The 18439-nt window shown below is 41.2% G+C and overlaps 1 protein-coding gene across 7 annotated transcripts in view; it reads right to left on the bottom strand.

Annotated features, from left to right (window-relative positions):
• The window catches only part of Gli3 (GLI family zinc finger 3), a 277530-nt gene that overhangs the window by 74606 nt on the left and 184485 nt on the right, over positions 1-18439 (bottom strand). For all 7 annotated transcript variants that reach the window (XM_021254541.2, XM_013070551.3, XM_087196398.1 and 4 more), the window contains 3 exons: positions 16765-16970; positions 12432-12575; positions 6954-7155 (listed from right to left, as the gene is read on the bottom strand). In XM_021254541.2, coding sequence (XP_021110200.1) covers positions 6954-7155; positions 12432-12575; positions 16765-16970 — 552 coding nt within the window. The remainder of the gene's footprint in view (positions 1-6953; positions 7156-12431; positions 12576-16764; positions 16971-18439) is intronic.

The following is an 18439-nucleotide window of genomic DNA, read 5'->3' as shown; positions in this document are numbered from 1 at the left end:
ATTGTCTTGGCTGCTAAATTTCATGCAGTTTTGAATTGTTGAAACGCCCTTAAAAGAAACCCATGTGATCATATTAGGACATATTACTTTAAGTCGGGGAAATGAGATTAGGAAATGTATGGTACAATATACCCAGTTTTCTACAGGATAAAGAATCCAATGGTGCCATTTGCTCTGTGGTAGCCCATTTCCCCTGGACTAGAATTGGAGGTAAAGTCAGGCAGCACCAAGCTAACATAAGGGCACCCCACCTTGAGAAGCGGACTTCAAGAAGAGAGAGGGGGATGGATGGGGGACAGGTAGAGACACATTCTATTCAAAACCAAACTTCCCAGTCGCAACCCAGGGCATCCACAGCCTGGTTATAGCTATGGAATTGACTGCTCAGCAGCTGCCACTCGAAGTACAATTCTTGCTATTTTGCAGAGAGTGGGTCAACAGTGACCACTGCTGTATGTGTAGGCGTGTGCACATGCACCAAGTACTTCTATTTGACAGCAGCAAGATAAAGCTTCCACTTTCAAAAACCCAGCCAGCCTGAGAAGCAGAGTACACACACAAAGTCCCACACAAGCACAAAACAAACATTTCAACACTTACATTCCAGCATACACACTCTGAAGAGCTCTGGAGAAAATAACTTTGGCATTCTGTCACTGAAATGTTGTAAAAGACTAAAAGCTATTTACCATTCAAGAGCCAAACAGGTAAGATCCCCCACCCCCACGACCATGAATAACAATGACACGATTTTCACAGAGGTTTGGCTCAAAGGATTCAAATCAGGTAACTGGTCACCCAGGTAGTCATGGTGAGAAAAATCATGTCAGTATAAGCACAATCAATTTCTTCAAAACATCATCAACTATCATTATTATTTCTCCACTGTAAGTAGCATTTCTCCTCATTGTTTTAGCCATGCTTCTCATCTGAGGATTGCTAAGAGAGGAGGAAGTATGGCCTGGGGAACAGAAGAGGAAAGGTCAGAGGCTGAGCTCTGCCTCATACCCAGCTGAGTGCACCTGACTCCACTCATTCACCTCTCTGAGCATCAGTTTCCCATCCATAAAATTAAACAGACTCACAGAGAGGCTCCTGGGCTTCCATTGCTCTTGGATCCCCGGTCCCAGACACTGCAGCATTATCCCACGTCTCCAACTGTTTCTTCTGGTTGATGTCTTTTGCTTACTGTCCTCTGGTAACTGGCAGTGCTGTGAACATCCTACTCTTCTCACCCAGGGTCTGCACCTGCTCATTCTTCTCAGGAAGCTGTCAAAAGCTCTCCCATGGTGGCTCCTCCTCCTCCTCCTCCTGGTCTCAGCCTGCTACTAGCCCACCTGAACAAGACTCTGTATTATTCTTTCTTGGCATCTGGGTCATTTTTTCTATAGCACTGACCAGAATCCTCACAGATTTGTTCATGGACTTTTTCATTCACATCTGCTTGGAAGCTTTTCCTTTCCTGAAGCACCATAAAGGTGAGAGTCCTGTCTCAGTTTTGTGGCCACCATGCCCAGCACAGTGAATAGCATATAATAAAACCCAGCTAACTATATGGGAGATGAATAAATGGAAGAAAGGGAGCTAAGGAACTGTGGAGGTAAAACTGGTTCCTCCCGCCCTTCAGGCAGCATCTATGGACCTGCCTAGGACATCCTTAATCCAGGACTCCACTGTCACAGAGGGTTGATGGTGCACAAAACGGAAAACACCATTGCTCTCTGGTCATCAGGCTGAGCTCTGGCAACAGCAAAACCTGTACTGACTTGTGAAGTCGTAGATCTTGGCAGCCAACTCAGAGGGTAGCATGGAATAGGAAATGTCATTTTCACTCAGATATCTTTCCTGCCCATATCAGACATAAAATTACTAAGGAGAGGAAATCATCTTCATTTCAGCCATTACACTGAAAGTGTGAAAGCTATACCTGATGGCTTTGAAATGACAGGGTTATTCAAGGCTCCACTGTATTTACATTTGCTGAAAGACTATAGAAAGATGAGAATCATTTGAAACACCTTTTCTTCCAATGGTAGCTCAGTATCTATAGGAAAGTATTTGTACTTTCAAATTAAGAGGAAGGTCTATTTTGATTCATGACTTCAGAGGGTTTAGTCCATGGTTGATTGATCCTAAGGCAGAAGCAGCACCATGGAAGAACATGATACAAGAAAGATGCTTAGCCTGTGGCAGTTAGAAAGTGGGAAGAGAGAAGAGAGGAACTAAGGACAGGAATACACCCCTCCAGGTAACATCCCCAGTGCCCATCTCCAACAAGGTCCTGCTCCTTAATAGCAAAATCAGCTATGATCTGATCAATGAATCAATCCACTGATGAGTAGAGCACCTGGATGATCCAATCACCTTTCAAAAGCCCTACCTCTGATTATATGAGACTTTTAAGAGCACAAACCTTAACACTATAAGTAGGGGTAAATTATATTTAATTGAATATGAGAGATTGCCTACTGATAACATTAGCCTTAACTAAATGGAACAAGCACCGCAGGTTATTCGATAATGTGAATCATATAGACTTAGATTTGAATCTTCAGAGTGGTGGGGAACTTACAACTTTTCAAGATATGAAATATTTCTAATATACTTTCCCATGGGCATAGTCATTTATTGAGTTATATGAGGTATCAGATAAAAAAGGACTTGTGATGTATACCTGGAAAATGTGTTTGAAAACTAAGTACAATGTTTTAGCATGCCAATGGGCTTTATAAATAGTTCTATATGGTATTTTAGAGCAGTCTGAAATATTATGTAAATGTACTGAAAAGTCTAAAAACTATACATAATATCAGGATAGACATTTGCCTGTTTAACCCTTTATTTTGTACTGATCCTTTTATTCTCTATATATCCATAATCCTTATATGGATATATATTCTCTACATATCCATGTATCTCTATGTATCAATATATGGGAATATAACATTCATATAGACTAACTTTCAGAACACCAAGATTATCCATCTACAAAGCAGAAACATCCTTTAATAATAGTAGTAATTGTCATTCTGATTACTCATAAGGGGGGTCCTTAATTTATTCATTTGAGCCAGGGATTTAGCTTAGTGGTTCCACCGCCTGCTGCGCAAGCGCAAGGACCTGAGTTCGATCCCCAGTACCAAAAAAAAAAAAAAAAAACCAAAACCAACTTAATTTATTAATTTGAGAACTATTTGTTTTATGGTGTCAATGTGAGAGGACACAAGTGTTGCAGAGGTGGGATGGGAGCTTTCTCCAGCTGTGTTCTACTGGAGGGAAACAGCAAACTCCTTAAAGAGCAATACAGAGATTTCAATGGTAATAAATATTCTAATTGGTCTCTGACAATAACATGTAAACAATGCACAAATGTGAAGCAGGTAGCTCCAGCACGTTTTAGAAATCTGAAGAAGGGAAAGAAAAAATTATGAAAAAAAAATGGAATCAAACTCTGTATAAATAGGGAAGAGTGGAAGGAGTGAAGGGTGCACAGGTAATGGGAGAAAAAATAAAAACTAAGATACATCATGTTCTGGTACAAACACCCAATGATAAATGTAAATGTATTTTATACCTAAAATGTACCAATAAATATATATATTTTAAAAAAAGAAATCTGTATGTCTATCTTTAAAATTTAATAACCTCCTTAACTTAAATGATATCATTTTCTTACTCAGTGCCAATGCCAAATGCAAATCGAGGACTTAATATCTGGAGTAAATAAACAGGCAAAGGATTGGCATACTTCGTCTTGCAAAGAAGGACAATGCTTGTGCCTGAAACAAGAATAACATTACTTGCCTTCCAAACCTGCTCTGAGAGGAAATGGCAAGTGTGCCTTGAGTCTGCCTTGTGAATTAATGCAACAGAGATCAAATGTAACTGCTGTCCACATTTTCGCTTGTGTCTTTCCCTCTTGAGAAAGGTAGCTGCCCTTTCAGAAGTCTTTTTGCTTCTTTCCTTTCCCTGCTACCCACTCCTCTTACTACTTACCAATTTCTGAAGTCAATTTTTACATCTTACAAAATTAAACTTCAAATAGGGAAAAGCAAAGCACTGACATTGCTCTAGCTACAGGCCCAGCAAGTGGTGGTGTTATTGGTAATAAAAATTATTATAATTATAATGTTATGTAGCCAGCTGATCACATCTTGGTTTATCTAGATTACCTTCTATTATTAGGAGGGACGCATTATTCTAACATACAATGGATATATATTAAAGAGTGAGATTTACTTACTGCAAGAGAGAATATGCAATGGAAAGGCTCAGAGTTAAGAAAGAAAATGAACAGATGACCATGCTAGGTCACCTGACTATCATAGGTCTCCACAGAGAATCTCTTCTTCCACTTCTGATGAGAAGAGGTCTGTCCTGGAGGTAGGAGGGAAAATGGCCATTCCAAGTCCGGATACTGACGGTCTCTCAAGCACTAGCAAAGCTTACCTGGGCAACAGTGAAGAAACCATGAAGCTGCTGGTTTAAGAACAAAGAAAGAGAGCACCATGGCCATTTATGTGCCACATTACAACACAGTCCCTGAGATGTGGACAAAGTCAAGGTAGCTGAGCAGAGAGCAACAGTGAAGAAAACTTAGAAGACGGCTGAGAAACAACTGCTCACCAAGTGATTCTGTGTGAACATCATCTGTGTGAAAATCACCATGGGCCACACAGAAACTGCACATGTTCAGCAAAGTGAGGTATAGTTCAAGGCTCTCTGACCCAGGACCCAGGAATATTTGCCTAAAGTTTAAGAACAGCCAGGACGTGGGCCAGAGAGCAGGGGCGCTCACTGGTGCAGCCAGCCAGGCCCCTGTAGGTCCTCTCTGAGAAGGACAGGCCCAGATGAGCTCTCATGGGACTTCCTCCACATGAATGGATCACACCCCACCGCTGAAGGTCCAGAAGGGCTTTAACAAACTGTGTCACTTTCCTGTTCACTGTGTGTCTTAGCTGCAGCTTTCAAAGTAAACCCTGAACTTCAGAACAGAGGGTAAGGGAGGTTTACACAGCTGACTGGAGGCAGAGCTGGACTCTGACTCTACCCACATGCAACTCCAAAGCCTCCACTTGTGACTACGTGGCTGATCTTGGAAACACCCCAGAACCCTCTCTCTGTATTGCTATTGTCATGTAAGTACAAAGAACGATTACCTGCTTCACTCTGTTTACAAACCTTATTAACTGTACGAAAAAATTGAAGCACGGCAGTTGAACATGGCATCATGTGAAAATGGAAATTTATAACATTTAAACATTAACTTGCCTGCCAAGGAGCATTGCTGATAACTGAACTAGAAAAGAATCAAAACTATAATGCAGGACATGATGGAAGAACAACGGGATTCACTCTTTCTAGCAAATATGACTATGTTACTACTGATACAATCTCTTTTCCTTTTCTCAGCTCTTGAGGTTACCCTAATCCTATATGTATACCAACCAGGGAAGATCTATCAATTTACAAATAAAGCTCTTGTCCATTCCTAGAAATAAACACAAAAACTTATTGCCTCTATCAAAAGGAAGGCTAGTGAAAACAGCCTTTAATCTATACTTTCTTTGTTTTTAAGTTTTTGAGACAGGGGCTCACTATGTATTCCAGGCTGGCCTTGAACTTGCAATCCTCGTGCCTCAGCCTCATGAGTTGCTGGGATTATTAGTGTGTACCACTACACCCAGTTACTTTGTGCTTTTAATGCAAGGAATAATTTGTGGTTCACAAATAATTTTAAAATATTGCTAAATCTCTGGTTAAATTTTTAGGAAAACTGGAAGTTATAACCAGGGATGCTGAATTCATTAATTAGAATACTATTTAAATTCTATCTCTGTGATTTTTGATCTAGCTCAGCTAAAACAAGAAAGGATGAGCTGATAAAAGCAATTTAAATACACTTAAAATTCTGAATTAGGCTTATTTTAATACTGTACTTACTGGTATCAGTCCAAGTTTGATCATTAACAAAAATTTCATATTATATTATGATCATGTTTACATGCGTTACTTTCACATAAGGAAGGATCAAAATGCTTTGATTATTTAGCAAAGCTACAAAGTTGAAGGCTGTGGATTTATCTTAGTGGTACCTTGCCCACCTCAAAAGTGCAAGGTCCTGAGTTCAATTGCCGGTATGGGTGTGGGGGGGTGTACAAAGTTGAGATCTTTTAAATTAACTAAAAATATGTAATTCTGTGGCCAGATTTCCTCTGACAATTGATCAGGGACAAGCCCACTCTGGCCTCCTCATTTATTCTTCATTATATTCAAATCACAGCTTTTTCTTCCTCCCTCCCAACTGATCACTTCCTCTGATCACCTGTAGAACAAGACTTCTGGTCATGACTGGCCTTTTAATTTTTGTCCTGTCATATACACATGTCACACAACCAGAAATGAAGTCAGTTTTGCTCTACAGAACTACTGTTAGTAAGAGAAAGCCTAGATATAAAGATTTGTCACACTCCTTGTCTCTGAGAAGTGGATTTCAGCTGGGTGTGGTGGAACACACCTGTAACACCAGCACCCCAGGAAGCTGAGGCAGGCAGATTGAAAGCTTGAGCCCAGCCTGGGCTGGGGCAACTTAACCAACTTGGTGAGACCCTGTCTCAAAATAAAAAATAAAAAAAGATGTAGCTAGGTGCAAAGGCCCTCAGTTCAATTCCCAGTACGGGGTGGTGGGGGTGGTGGATTTCATCGTAGCTGAATAACTGTATTTCTGTGTACAGGCCACTGACTGATGTATGTGAAATACATTTTGGGCCCAGTAAGTGTAATTCACTCTGTAATGCACTGTCATGCTATTTGACCTGCACCCTGCTCTAGGTGCAGTGGCACACATCTTATTTTTCTTTAGGGAGTCAGTACTTGGTGAATGCATCACCACCGATGCACCAGGTGCTGACATTTTATTAGAAAAATACATCCTGGATTTGGGAAATACATACCTGATTGCACTTGCAGATAAGTGGCCATAGGAACCACTCGCTGAAGAGCTGCTACGGGAATTATTCAGGATTGTGACCAGGGAGTTGGGAGATGTTCTTATCATGGTCTGAAGGTCAAAGCTATGATCTGACAGTGGTGATATGGACAGTGTGCGTTTCCGGCTCGGCCTGGCTGACAGCCTAGGGCTGGGGAATCTGGTGCCTGTTAGAGAGACAAAACAGAACCTGATTACCTGCAACCAAACTCTATACCTGTTATTGACTGCCACTCACCCATGCAAAAGAAGTGCGGGATAAGAAGCCAGCAACGTGGTGACAAGCCACCTCTCCTTCCCCAGGGACCTACAGGCTACAATTGAGGAAATTAGAGAGAAATATTTATCTTCCGGGGGCTTACCTCGGGGAAGCTCTGTTTATTAATGTGCAGGCAAAATGATAAATTGCTAAACAAAAGGGAGAGACTTTTATGTGTTATCCCTCTCATTTCTAGTGATTTATGAATCTGACGGCTGCTTAGATATTCCCATCATTAATTCACCACAAGCGACAAAGACAGTGGCTCCTACAGTGGCAACCCACCCAGCACCCTCCCCACTCCACACACACCATTATAAGGCAATGAGCCAAAGTAAAAAGTGAATTAAAGCATCCTAAAATAAAAGATCCAGCTTAGCAATTCCCTCCTTTCCCCCATGACATCTGCAGTTATCTGCCTGGCATACTTAAAGCATCCCTCAAACAATTTATAAATCCATTACCCTAAATCAATGGCTCTCAATTGGGGGTGACTTTGACCTCAGGGGATATCTGACAACATCTGGAGACATTTGATTTGTCACCACTTAGGGAGTGCTACTGGCATCTAGAGGGTGGGGGACAGGGTTCTGCTAAACGCATTACGGGGCACAGGACAGCCCCCACCATAAGCTCTTCCGGCTCAACAGCAGCAGGATGGGACCACAGCCCTAAATTTCCCATGATCTAAGATCATAAATTCCAACAAACACTTCCAGAACTGGGGCATTGTTTGCTGATAGATTTTGCAAGGTGGGGCCCACAAGCACAATAAAGAGATTCCATGTGCTTATAAAGTACTGATTCTTCTCTGGATCCTGCTTCTCCATTCAGAACTAACAGAAGATAATATAGTTACTAGGATTTTCAGCCTTCAAGAAGAGTCCACCAATGGAACCCTAAGCTGGAGATAGGTAACTCAACTTAGACACATGCCAATTTAACACAATGTTTTCTGCCTGTGGAGTTAAAAATTAAATGTCCATTTCCATTCAAATTTGGTAGGTATTAAGACCAGAATCTCAGGGTATAAAGTTGAATGTAACCCATTGGGACACTCCTGCCTTTCTGAAGGCTGCATTTACATTACAGAATCATAGAACCAAAGTTTAATGAAAGAATGAGAACATAATCCACTGGGAAAGTGGCAAGACCAAACAGGAACAGCTGTAAGCACAAACTAAGGGCTTCCTGCTTCACAGCATGGATACACCTGCTTACAGGAATGTGGCACTTTTGCAGTATCCAGAAAACAGAAGTGGAATTAAACTTTCTTTACAGAACAAACTCCAGGCATTTGGTTTCCAGAAAATTCACCGGGAATATTTTCTTCAGCAGATATTGATCTTGACGTAAGATAATCAACATGCCTCAAGATAATTTAATGAAACAGAATAGATTAATATGAAAACCTTCATAGTTAATATTGTAACCAAAGACTGAAACTAATATCCATGTATGAAACCAGAAAACCAATTTGAATGGCAAATGTGGTACCTACTCAAATTTTCTTCCAAGCACTTATTTGGCAGTATTGGGAATTGAACCAGGGCCTTTTCACTGAGCTATATCCCTAGTCCTTTTTTATTTTGAAACAGGGTTTTGCTAAGTCATTAAGTTGCCCAAGGTGGGCTCAAACTTGCTCTCCTTCTGTCTTAAGTCTCCAAGAGTACTGAGTTAAGGCATATTTAAAATAAGTTCCTTCATTTAGAATATTTCATTACTAGCCTAATTTAGGGTATGTTCATACAAAACAGTAATCCCAACAATGTATACATCTGTTAATGTTTAAATCAGCTGCTTACTTATATTATGGCATCTGCCTTAAACATAATATTTCCCATTTACTCACTATGAAACACTAATTTCATCATAAATTTTAACGAAGAAACACACACCACTCTTAAACAGTTCCAAAGACAAAGCAGATTTACTGTTAAATTCCATGTAATCTTTGACAATAGACTATTGCAGTGGGATTTACAAATGGAAGCAGCAAAACATGCTGGACAGAGATCATTCCTGAACACCAGTAACAGGAGATAAGATCCAGTGAAATACTAGAAGCTTTCATCTCCCACATGTCATGCAAAGCCTGAGCTCAGGGCCCAAGCAAGACCTTTTCTATTTGTCCATGGAACCCTCAGGGTCATGTATGACCTGGTTGGAACAACTGCTCATGGCTTTCCCTCCAACACTGGCTCTTATTGAAGTTGGTTTTTGCCAATATAAATAGTGTGTGAGCCAGGCATGGTGGTACATGCCTGTAATCCCAGCACTCAGAAGGCTGAGGCAGGAGGATTTTGAGTTTGAGGCCAGCCTGTATAGTGAGCTCAAGGACAGCCTGAACTACAGAGCAAGACCCTGTCTCAAAACAAAAAAAAAATACTGTGCATTTCAGGCACCCTAACCTTTAAGATGTTTCTCACAGAGATGACATACTCATGTGTCCTTTAAAGTCACTCTAACCCCAACCCCAAGAGATGTAATTAGAACCACAGACAAACTTGTTTATTCTAACTCACTACATGAAAATATTCTACTTTCATCTCACTGAAACCCAAATGTGCCCACGGTTAGCACATCTACAAGTCAGGTGCCCACGGTGGTATCAACCAGTGAGAGTCCCAGGGACCCATGACAAGGGACTGGAGTGACCAGCTGGGTCCCAGTTTGCATCTGCTACTGCAGGTGCCGATGTAGGGACTTAAGACTGAGATTTCCATTCTCTGTTGGATGTGACTTAAATTTATAGTACTCTTTATCTTACGCCAGTGGTGGCCAACCTATGGCACGGTTGCCACAGGGGGCTGTTTCCATCACTGAAAGTGCTAAAGGGTTTGCCATTACTGTCTTACACTCTGTCTAACTAAGTGCTACTGCAGTTATTTTAGAGGAAAGGAATCTAGAACTTGAAAGACTTCCCCATCCTTCTCAACTCCACATAATCAAGAGGAAAAAAAGAACATCAGTGGAGTACTGGGGGACACTGATTTGGGATTTTCGATGAAGGAAGTTGTAGAAACACAAGGTGAGCATTTTCAAAAGAAGCAGACTGATCAGGCCACTTCTTTCTGAAACAGAAGCCAGAGATTTCCTATTGTTCCAACACAGGGAGTTCCAATCTGGCTTTCTGTTCATTGTTTTGTTTCTGTAGTCTAATAAAAAAATTCTGACAAAGGAAAAGGAGGTTTCTTTTTATGTGATGAATGACAGGACATCTAAATTCCTACTTAATGACAATCAATTTACCATATATTCGGGCAAATTAAAATTCCTTTAATTAGTTTTTACAAAGTAAAAGGGTAGCGTCATCCTTTATTTAGATAAAAACCACCACTGCCTGACTAAACACATCCTCATCAAATAGGGAAAGTACCATGGGCTGACCTTCCAAGGAATCTCTCTTATTTTAATTCTTTATTTGCAGATTTTAAATAACTGATTTGCATAATAACACTGAACTTTTCCCCCTCAACAATCACTAATTGAAATGTGGTTATGATGAATCTGAAATGTGTGCTCTCTTCACTACTGAACAACACAACCTCAGCAGAAGATATAACACATTTCTTTTACCAATACAAGCACATGTTCCTGCGAGGTACGGCAAGGCTGTTCTGGGTGGAAAAGACACTAACACTGTCGATAGTACCCCAGTGTGGACCGATCACCTGCTCTCTTTTATTACCAGAGAACTGAACTATCCAGTTGACAAACGTACGCCTTTGTCACAGAAGAATCCCAATGGAGGGTAGATGCAAACATGTAAGATAAGCACAGGAACTAAGAGAAACAAAGCTCCAGGTGGATGCCCAACGCAAAGTTGCACTATCAAATTCAGAGCGAGGGGCTTTTGCAGATGCGTGACTCGGGTGATACTCTGGGTTCACTACTTAGGACTGTGCCAAAGGACATGTACTGAGAAGGTCATTTCTGGAGAGAGAAGACCTCTGAGATGCTCTGAACAGCAATAATCATAGGCTCATTTGTGATCCAAAGGAGTCACCCTATGCCTTAAAGACTCCCAAATAAGTGACATACACGTCAAATGACCCCATTTTCTTCCACTGCTATCTTCTTAAAGTAGATTGGAAATGATTCTTATATTTTTCATGTAGCTATTCTGAGCCTCCCAAACACTCAGTAGCTACAAAAGGCCTTAGTGAAATATAATTTTTTAATACAAAGATTATGGGGCAAAATAAATCATTTAATGTAAAAAAAGTAACACCTTTTTTTGTGTTTCTTTCTTGACTTTTTTTTTTCCCTGTGGTACTGAGGAGCGAGCCCAGAGCACTGAACTACATCTCCAACCCCTTTTTGTATTTTTCATTTTGAGACAGGGTCTAAGTCACTAAGTTGCTCAGGTTGGGCCTGAACCTGTGATCCTTCTGCTTCAGCCTCTCTTTAGTGCTGGAATTACAGGAGTGCACCACCACACCTGGCATTCTTTATTTCACTTATTTTTTAAGGCACAAAAATAAACACATGAAACCAAAGAGTTACAGAGCCAAGTCCATCCATGTGTGTTATGGTTTGGGTCTAGATGTCCCCCTAAAGCCTCATGAGGTCCTGGGTGGAGTTTTTTCAGAGCTGGCTGAATCTAGAGTGTATGATGCTGGGATTAAGGGTGTGTGATAACTGATCAGTCCACTGATTGGTTTGGCTCCACCCTAATCTCAGTAGCCTAGTACAATATAAGGGACAGAAAGAGGCTTATCTTCTCCCTCTTTGTTGCTTCGCTACCTTCTGCCCACCATGAACTGTTTCTCCTCTACAATGCCACCGTGCTTTGGAGCCAGCTGATTAGGGTTGAAACCTCTACAAACTATGAGCTAAACCCTTTCCTCCCTTAACTATGTGTGGTGGGTATTTTATCTCAGTAACAAGAAAAGTAACTAAGACAATGTGTCAAATCCTTTCTCTTATTTTTCTATTGAAAAAATCCGGGCAGCATAATACATTTCCAGGTCACAGGTATCCTTGAGTCAAACAGGCCCAGGCAGGTCAGGTCTGTAGAAGCTTCCTCAGACACCAAGGGAACAGAGCACTAAGTACAGAGGATTCCCCTCCTCTGCACCAAAGAGGTAGACTGTTACTTAACCTTTGCATCTTCCCCTCTAGTACGTGAGTTAGCACCCGCCCCTCCCCAGGGCTGCAGGAAGCAGTGCCCTCACTTACTGTCCATGGCGTGAAGGTATTCCATGTGGATGGCCCCTGCACCAGTGGCCGCAGAGGGAAGGATGTCGGCATAGGGGCTGCGCTGTCCAGTCAGCAGGGCCATCTGGTGATAGTACTCCGCGGGGCTGACTCCAGCATGGGGGGCTGGGGACAAGACAGGGGTGTGGTGACAACCAGAAGAAGGTCAACTGGACACTTTTCTGGAAGCTTTCCAAGTCTACTTCTCATGCATGCCTCCAACACTATTTATTTTGTGGTTCCTTACAGTCAAGTTCCTTTTTTTCAAAATGCTTTCAATGACATTAAATAACTTTTATTTTTAAAAAATGTTTTATTAGTAGTACATATTTGTGATACATAATAATCGCATTCACCTCAGGAAACTGGCACATACACTTATGGCACCTGGATCATTTTTATACCCCCTTCCCCTCTATCCTCCCTTTTAAATATATTTTTTGAAAGTAAATGTGAAGGAATAGAAAAAAAATAAAACAACATTGCCAAGTTTTGCTGTTAGTGTATTTATACCAACAAAAATGGAAATGAATTAAAATACATAGGGTTGGGCCAGGGATTTAGCTCAGTGGTGCCACCACCTGCCTTGCAAGCACAAGGTCCTGAGTTCGATCCCCAGTACCAAAATATATATATATATATATATATATATATATATATATATATATAGTCATGCATTCCCTAGGAAGAGGATACATTCTGAGAAATGCTTCATTAGGTGATTCTGTCCATGCTGAAACATCACAGTATGTACTTAAACTAAGCTGGCAACAATGTCACTATGCAATATAAGCTTAGGGGTCTCTGCTGCTCCTGCGATGTTGACCAAAATGTTGTTATGCAGCACATGGGGAGTGTATACAGCCAAGTCTAAACCCAAACCCAAAAGTAAAGTGGTTTTTATACCAAATCACTGTATGTTCACATTTCTTACAACAGTAGACGACTCAGACAACTGTGATCTTTCCAGACATACTTAAAATACTTCCCTAAGCTCATGACAGGGGTGTCTGAGTTAACGCTCACTAACGTGAGGAGTCAGGGTTTACAGGAGAGAAGAAAAAGGCAGTGCGACTTTAATGACATACAAGGGAATGATAAGCTGCAATTTTGTGTTCCATAATTTAAAAGCTCTCTTTCCCTCTTTTTTTTTCATTACAAAAAATCAAAAAGAAAATATACCTATCAATCTGGAGCAATTTACTGGCAAGAGTAAGCCTTCCATAAGTGGGATAATAATCGGTTTCCCCTTGCCAATTTATGTGCAAAAGCAGCAAGATATTGTAGCAGTCCTGAGGGTGGCCTCCAGATTCGTGGAGATCTGGAGTCAAACAGGTTCCATGAGGTTTTCAGGAGCAAAAAGTCAACCCATGCATGTGAAGTGCTTTGCTATATACACAGCATTTGATCAGTAACCATCACTTTTACAATGATTTAAGGAACACCAGCAGTTGGTCAATAGCTTGGTGGGTGCTATATGTGTGCCCATATACTTTCTATGCATGATACATGGTAAAGATAGAAATAATAAAAACCTTTAGAAAACAAGAGGAAAATATTAGTACTATTATGTGCTAGGGTATTAACTGGAGTCTTAGGAGGTAGGAAAAGGGAGCTAGATCAACCAAAGAATGTTTTATTCCTACTCACCAAATGCTGTGAAAAGCAGAAGATGAATGTTGCTTTCAGTACAGCAACTACAAGGCATGATTGAAAACTATAGGGTATGTTTAAGTTTTAAATTTTTATTACAATAAAAGATAAATTGTTTGAGCTATTCCCCCCTCAAAATACCACCCTTTGCTTTGAACACTCTTAGCCCATCGTTCTTGCCACTTTCTGAAGCATTTCTAGAAGTCTCCTTTTCTAGTGTCTTTAGTTGCACTCTCCTAGCTGCTCCGATATCCTGAATGGATTCAAAACGCTTATCTTTTGTGGTCATTTTGACTCTGAAGAAGAACCAGAGATAGCACAGGGCTAGATCCTGTTAGTAAGTTGGATGAAGACATTCTATAATGTTTTAATGAGCCTACCTTTCCTTTGATGGAACTTGGCAGCAGCACTCACATATTTTTTATCTTACTTCATGAACACATTCAAGAAAGAGGACTTTCAGTACTGCTCCAGAAAGCAGCAAGAACAACAAAATTACTGAAATACATTTTTAAATTTTTACTTAAACATTCACTGTGTTTTGATCACACCTCACACAGGTACCACTTTACCCCATTCCCATTTCTGTAAGCTAGGCATAATTCCTAGCTTCTCAGACTACCTCTACCAGCTCCCTCTGTTACTCATTTCCTCCAGCTCCTAAGCCCTCCTAAAGATGACCCTCATTTCTTCTACTGAAAAATCAAATAACAAGCAGTAAAATTAACCCACATTTGACTCTCTTAGAGTTTTATGTTATGTTTTAAAATGTGAATTTTGGGCAGGGGATTTAGCTCAGTGGTGTGTCACCTGCCTCGCAAGCACAGGATCCCGAGTTCGATCCCCAGTACCCACCCCCTCAAAATGTGAATCTTGCTCAAATAGCAAAACTTATCCCTTGAGGACTTTCCAAGTTTATTTACTGCCTTCAGTCAGGAGAAAACAAAAGAGCCAGCAGCTGCTGGTGGAGAAGAATTATCCCTGGAAATGCAACAGAGCAACTGCTTCCCAAGTAACTTGATGTAGCTTCCCATCATGCACTGTAATTCTAGGGAGCACTCAGCCCGGAGCACAAGGAGGATGGTGCACAGGGATCACAAGAAATGCTGCTTAGTGAAGAAGGGCATCGTGTTTCTTGTTGCTCCAAAACAATCACCAGTGACTTAGATCTTTGTATGAAACTCATAATTTGCTATCTGCAATTGAGAAGGATTATGCAATTTCAGATTCTAACTGAGAGTCCAGCAATTATGGGTAGGTGGATTTGCATTTGCATTCAAGAGATGGGAAATATTTTTCCTGAACTGAAGGGATGGGATATTCCTTGACAGTTCAGGAACTACAGGGCTCCAATTAAAAAAAGCCATGCAACATGTAATTAATCAAGAAGCTAACAGAATCAACACGAATTTAATCCCCTAGACCCTAAAAGGAACATCAAGTATAATAGAAATAAAGCCTGAGTTCATTTCTTTTTTGACACTTGTTCTAGTTTTTAGAAACTAGATGGTCCAGCAGGTCTGGACCATCGTGGTTTTTTGGACCTTGCAACTCAAAGCATAGCCCATAGACCAACCAGCCACTGGCATCACCTAAAAGGGTTTTAGAAGTGCAGAATCTCAGGTCCCACTCAATGCAGAACCATATTGTATCATATTTTATGTGTGCACATTAGTTTGTGAAACATTGCTCTCATAAACACCTCTGTATAAATGAGTCTCTTCAACATACAGAACAAAAACGCATTCACCAGAAGGTGATGACAACACTCCAGTTACTCATACACATGCAGAAACAGCTATATAGCCAGTAATCACATGTGAAGTAGCAAAAGAGAACAACAGTGAAGAGCAAGGACAGGGGAGACAGGAAGATCTGGATTTGGGTTCCATCTCTGCCACTTAATAGTTCGTAAGCGATCCTTCTGCTATTCCTCTGCTATTTCTACTTGGAAACAGAGGTAATAACACCATCCATACAGAAATGTTGAGATCCTGGAATAAAATCATGCCCTTAAAACTCTTGGTTTGGTGTCTGGCATGCGGAATGCACTAAACACTAGATCTACTTTATATGAAATATAGTTAAAAATCTTTGGTGTACATCTAAATAAAAAATTACAATAAAAGAAAAATTGCTATGAATCCCCCTCAAAATACTCCCCCTTCCTTTAAATATTTATCCATCATCGGTGCCACTTTCTGAAGCAGTTCTGGAAGTCCTCTTTCCTGATTGTCTTTACTTGGACTGCTGTGGCTGCCTTGATGAATCAATTCCAATTGTTTACTTTCATGGTCCCATTGACTCTGGAGAAGAGTCAGAATCACGAGGAACCAGGTCCAGTGAATAAGGTGGGTGAGGGCACACTATAATGTTTTCATTAGGCAGAAACTGTGATAAAAATTTTGAATCAATTCAGAACATTGAAGCAGCCATGAAGAGACACTGAAGAAAGAGGACTTTGAGAACTGCTTCAGAAAGTGGCAAGAACAATGGGTTAAGTGTGTTCAAAAAGAGGTTGAAGGGAATGAATGGTAATGTGTGTTTACTGCGGTAACTTTTTAAGATGTAAACATTTACCGTATTATTTTCTGATCACTTCCTGTACTATGTCCCAGGTGCTGTGCAGGGAGGAAGCGGTAGGAGCAGGTCTGGGACTCACCATCTGTGGGGCTCAACCCCCGGGCTGCTGAGATCATGGAAAGGGATGGGCTGCTGTGCAGGGAGCGGATGTAGTCCATGTAAGGGTTGATGTAGGGGTGCGGAGGGCTGAAGGGAGACTCAGACGCTGCGGCAGGGTTCCGGTGCGGGGAAATTCTAATGAAGGGCAGGTCCGAATATGTTGGGCTACTGGATAAGGCAGAAGGCCTGGGTATAGAGAAACACAGAAACAAGAGGTACGTGTGAGCTGAACATGTCCATAGTTAGCGGTTGTCCACGAAAGGAAACACATGCAGTTTTAAGGTGTCTTTGAAAAAAAAAAGGATAAGGCATATACTTTTGCAGTAGTATTAAATTAAAATCAGGGCGATGTAATGCAGGTAGGACACCACCACTTAATTACCTGGGTAAAGAAAAGGGACCTTTGAGAAATTTTATTGCATTTCAAATAAAGATGAGCCATTGGATGACCCAATGAGAAGAAATTCTAAATAACAGGTATTTGAACTTCAAGTGGTTATTAGGGTTAGATTTTTCCATTCGACTCAGACAATAATGACACAATTTAAAACTTACCTCTTATCATCATGGTACTGCAAAGAAACACCCCCAAATTTATCCGGTCTCAATATCTAGGTATGCTCATGGCAGGGGTGCCCATAAATATTCGAGAAGACAAATCACAAGTCTATAAGAAATGTGAAATCAGTCTCTCTCTATATCCACATCTATATGCACATTTGACGTTCAAGGGTCTCGCAGTGGTGAATGAAAACCACTTTATAGGTTTAGGTTGTCCTGGTACGAGGGCCACTTCTCTTCTCCATGAGGCAGTGCCTGGAATCAGCTTCCTGCTTATGCCCATTTTCATGTGGCACTCTGATTAACCATGTTTAACAAGCAACCAGCAACTAAGTAGTCCCCGGGTTTGAAAATTGGCGAGGAATGAGGTCTTGGTTATAATGAGCTAAGGTAGAATGTAAGCTTTGGGTGAATGCAAATAAATGTCAAAATGCACCTTGCTACCGCAATGTCCTGGAGACATGCTCCCTGTACTCTTTCACGTACTCATGACTTGGCCACCTGAAGTCCCCAGGGCACCCCTGTGTAGAATGGCCAGTCTGTGTAGCCCTGGCACAGAAGGTGTTTGGGGTAGATAATCCAGTAAACTGGCTGTGACAGGTTAAGCACTCCTGCTGTCTGCTCCCCTCATTCATGAAGGGCATGGCTGTACAAAGGAGAGGCCCTGATAGAGACAGATCAAGTGAGAGGAGCACATTCTTCTCCGGCCACGGGCTTCAGGAGTGAAAGAAAAGGGCGGGCAAATGTGTTTTCTCCTCCTGGCCCATCACCCTGGCAGAATAGAATCTTAGTAGAAAACAGCTCCACAAAGTGCACACACACACTGCACAGGCACCGGAATAAATGAAGCCAAAGATCAGATAACATATTTTCTCTCAGTAGGAAATAAAAAAGGTTGAAATGTGGTGGGGGAGGGGATGTGGAAGATTTTCTTACTTGGAGAACATTTTGTTCATTTTCGTTTGCAGTACTGGACTTTGAACCCCAAACCTTCTCCTTCAGCTAAATTCCCAGCCCTCTTTTATTTTTTAGTTTGAGACAGGGTCTTGCTAAATCACTGGGTTGCCCAAGCTGAGTCCAAACACGCCACCTTG

Source organism: Heterocephalus glaber, unplaced genomic scaffold (assembly GCF_053883595.1).
Source record: "Heterocephalus glaber isolate CG9 unplaced genomic scaffold, H.glaber_assembly_v1.0 deba00001610, whole genome shotgun sequence".
NCBI classification, from domain to species: Eukaryota; Metazoa; Chordata; class Mammalia; order Rodentia; family Bathyergidae; genus Heterocephalus; species Heterocephalus glaber.
This window is presented reverse-complemented; position numbering and strand designations above follow the sequence as displayed.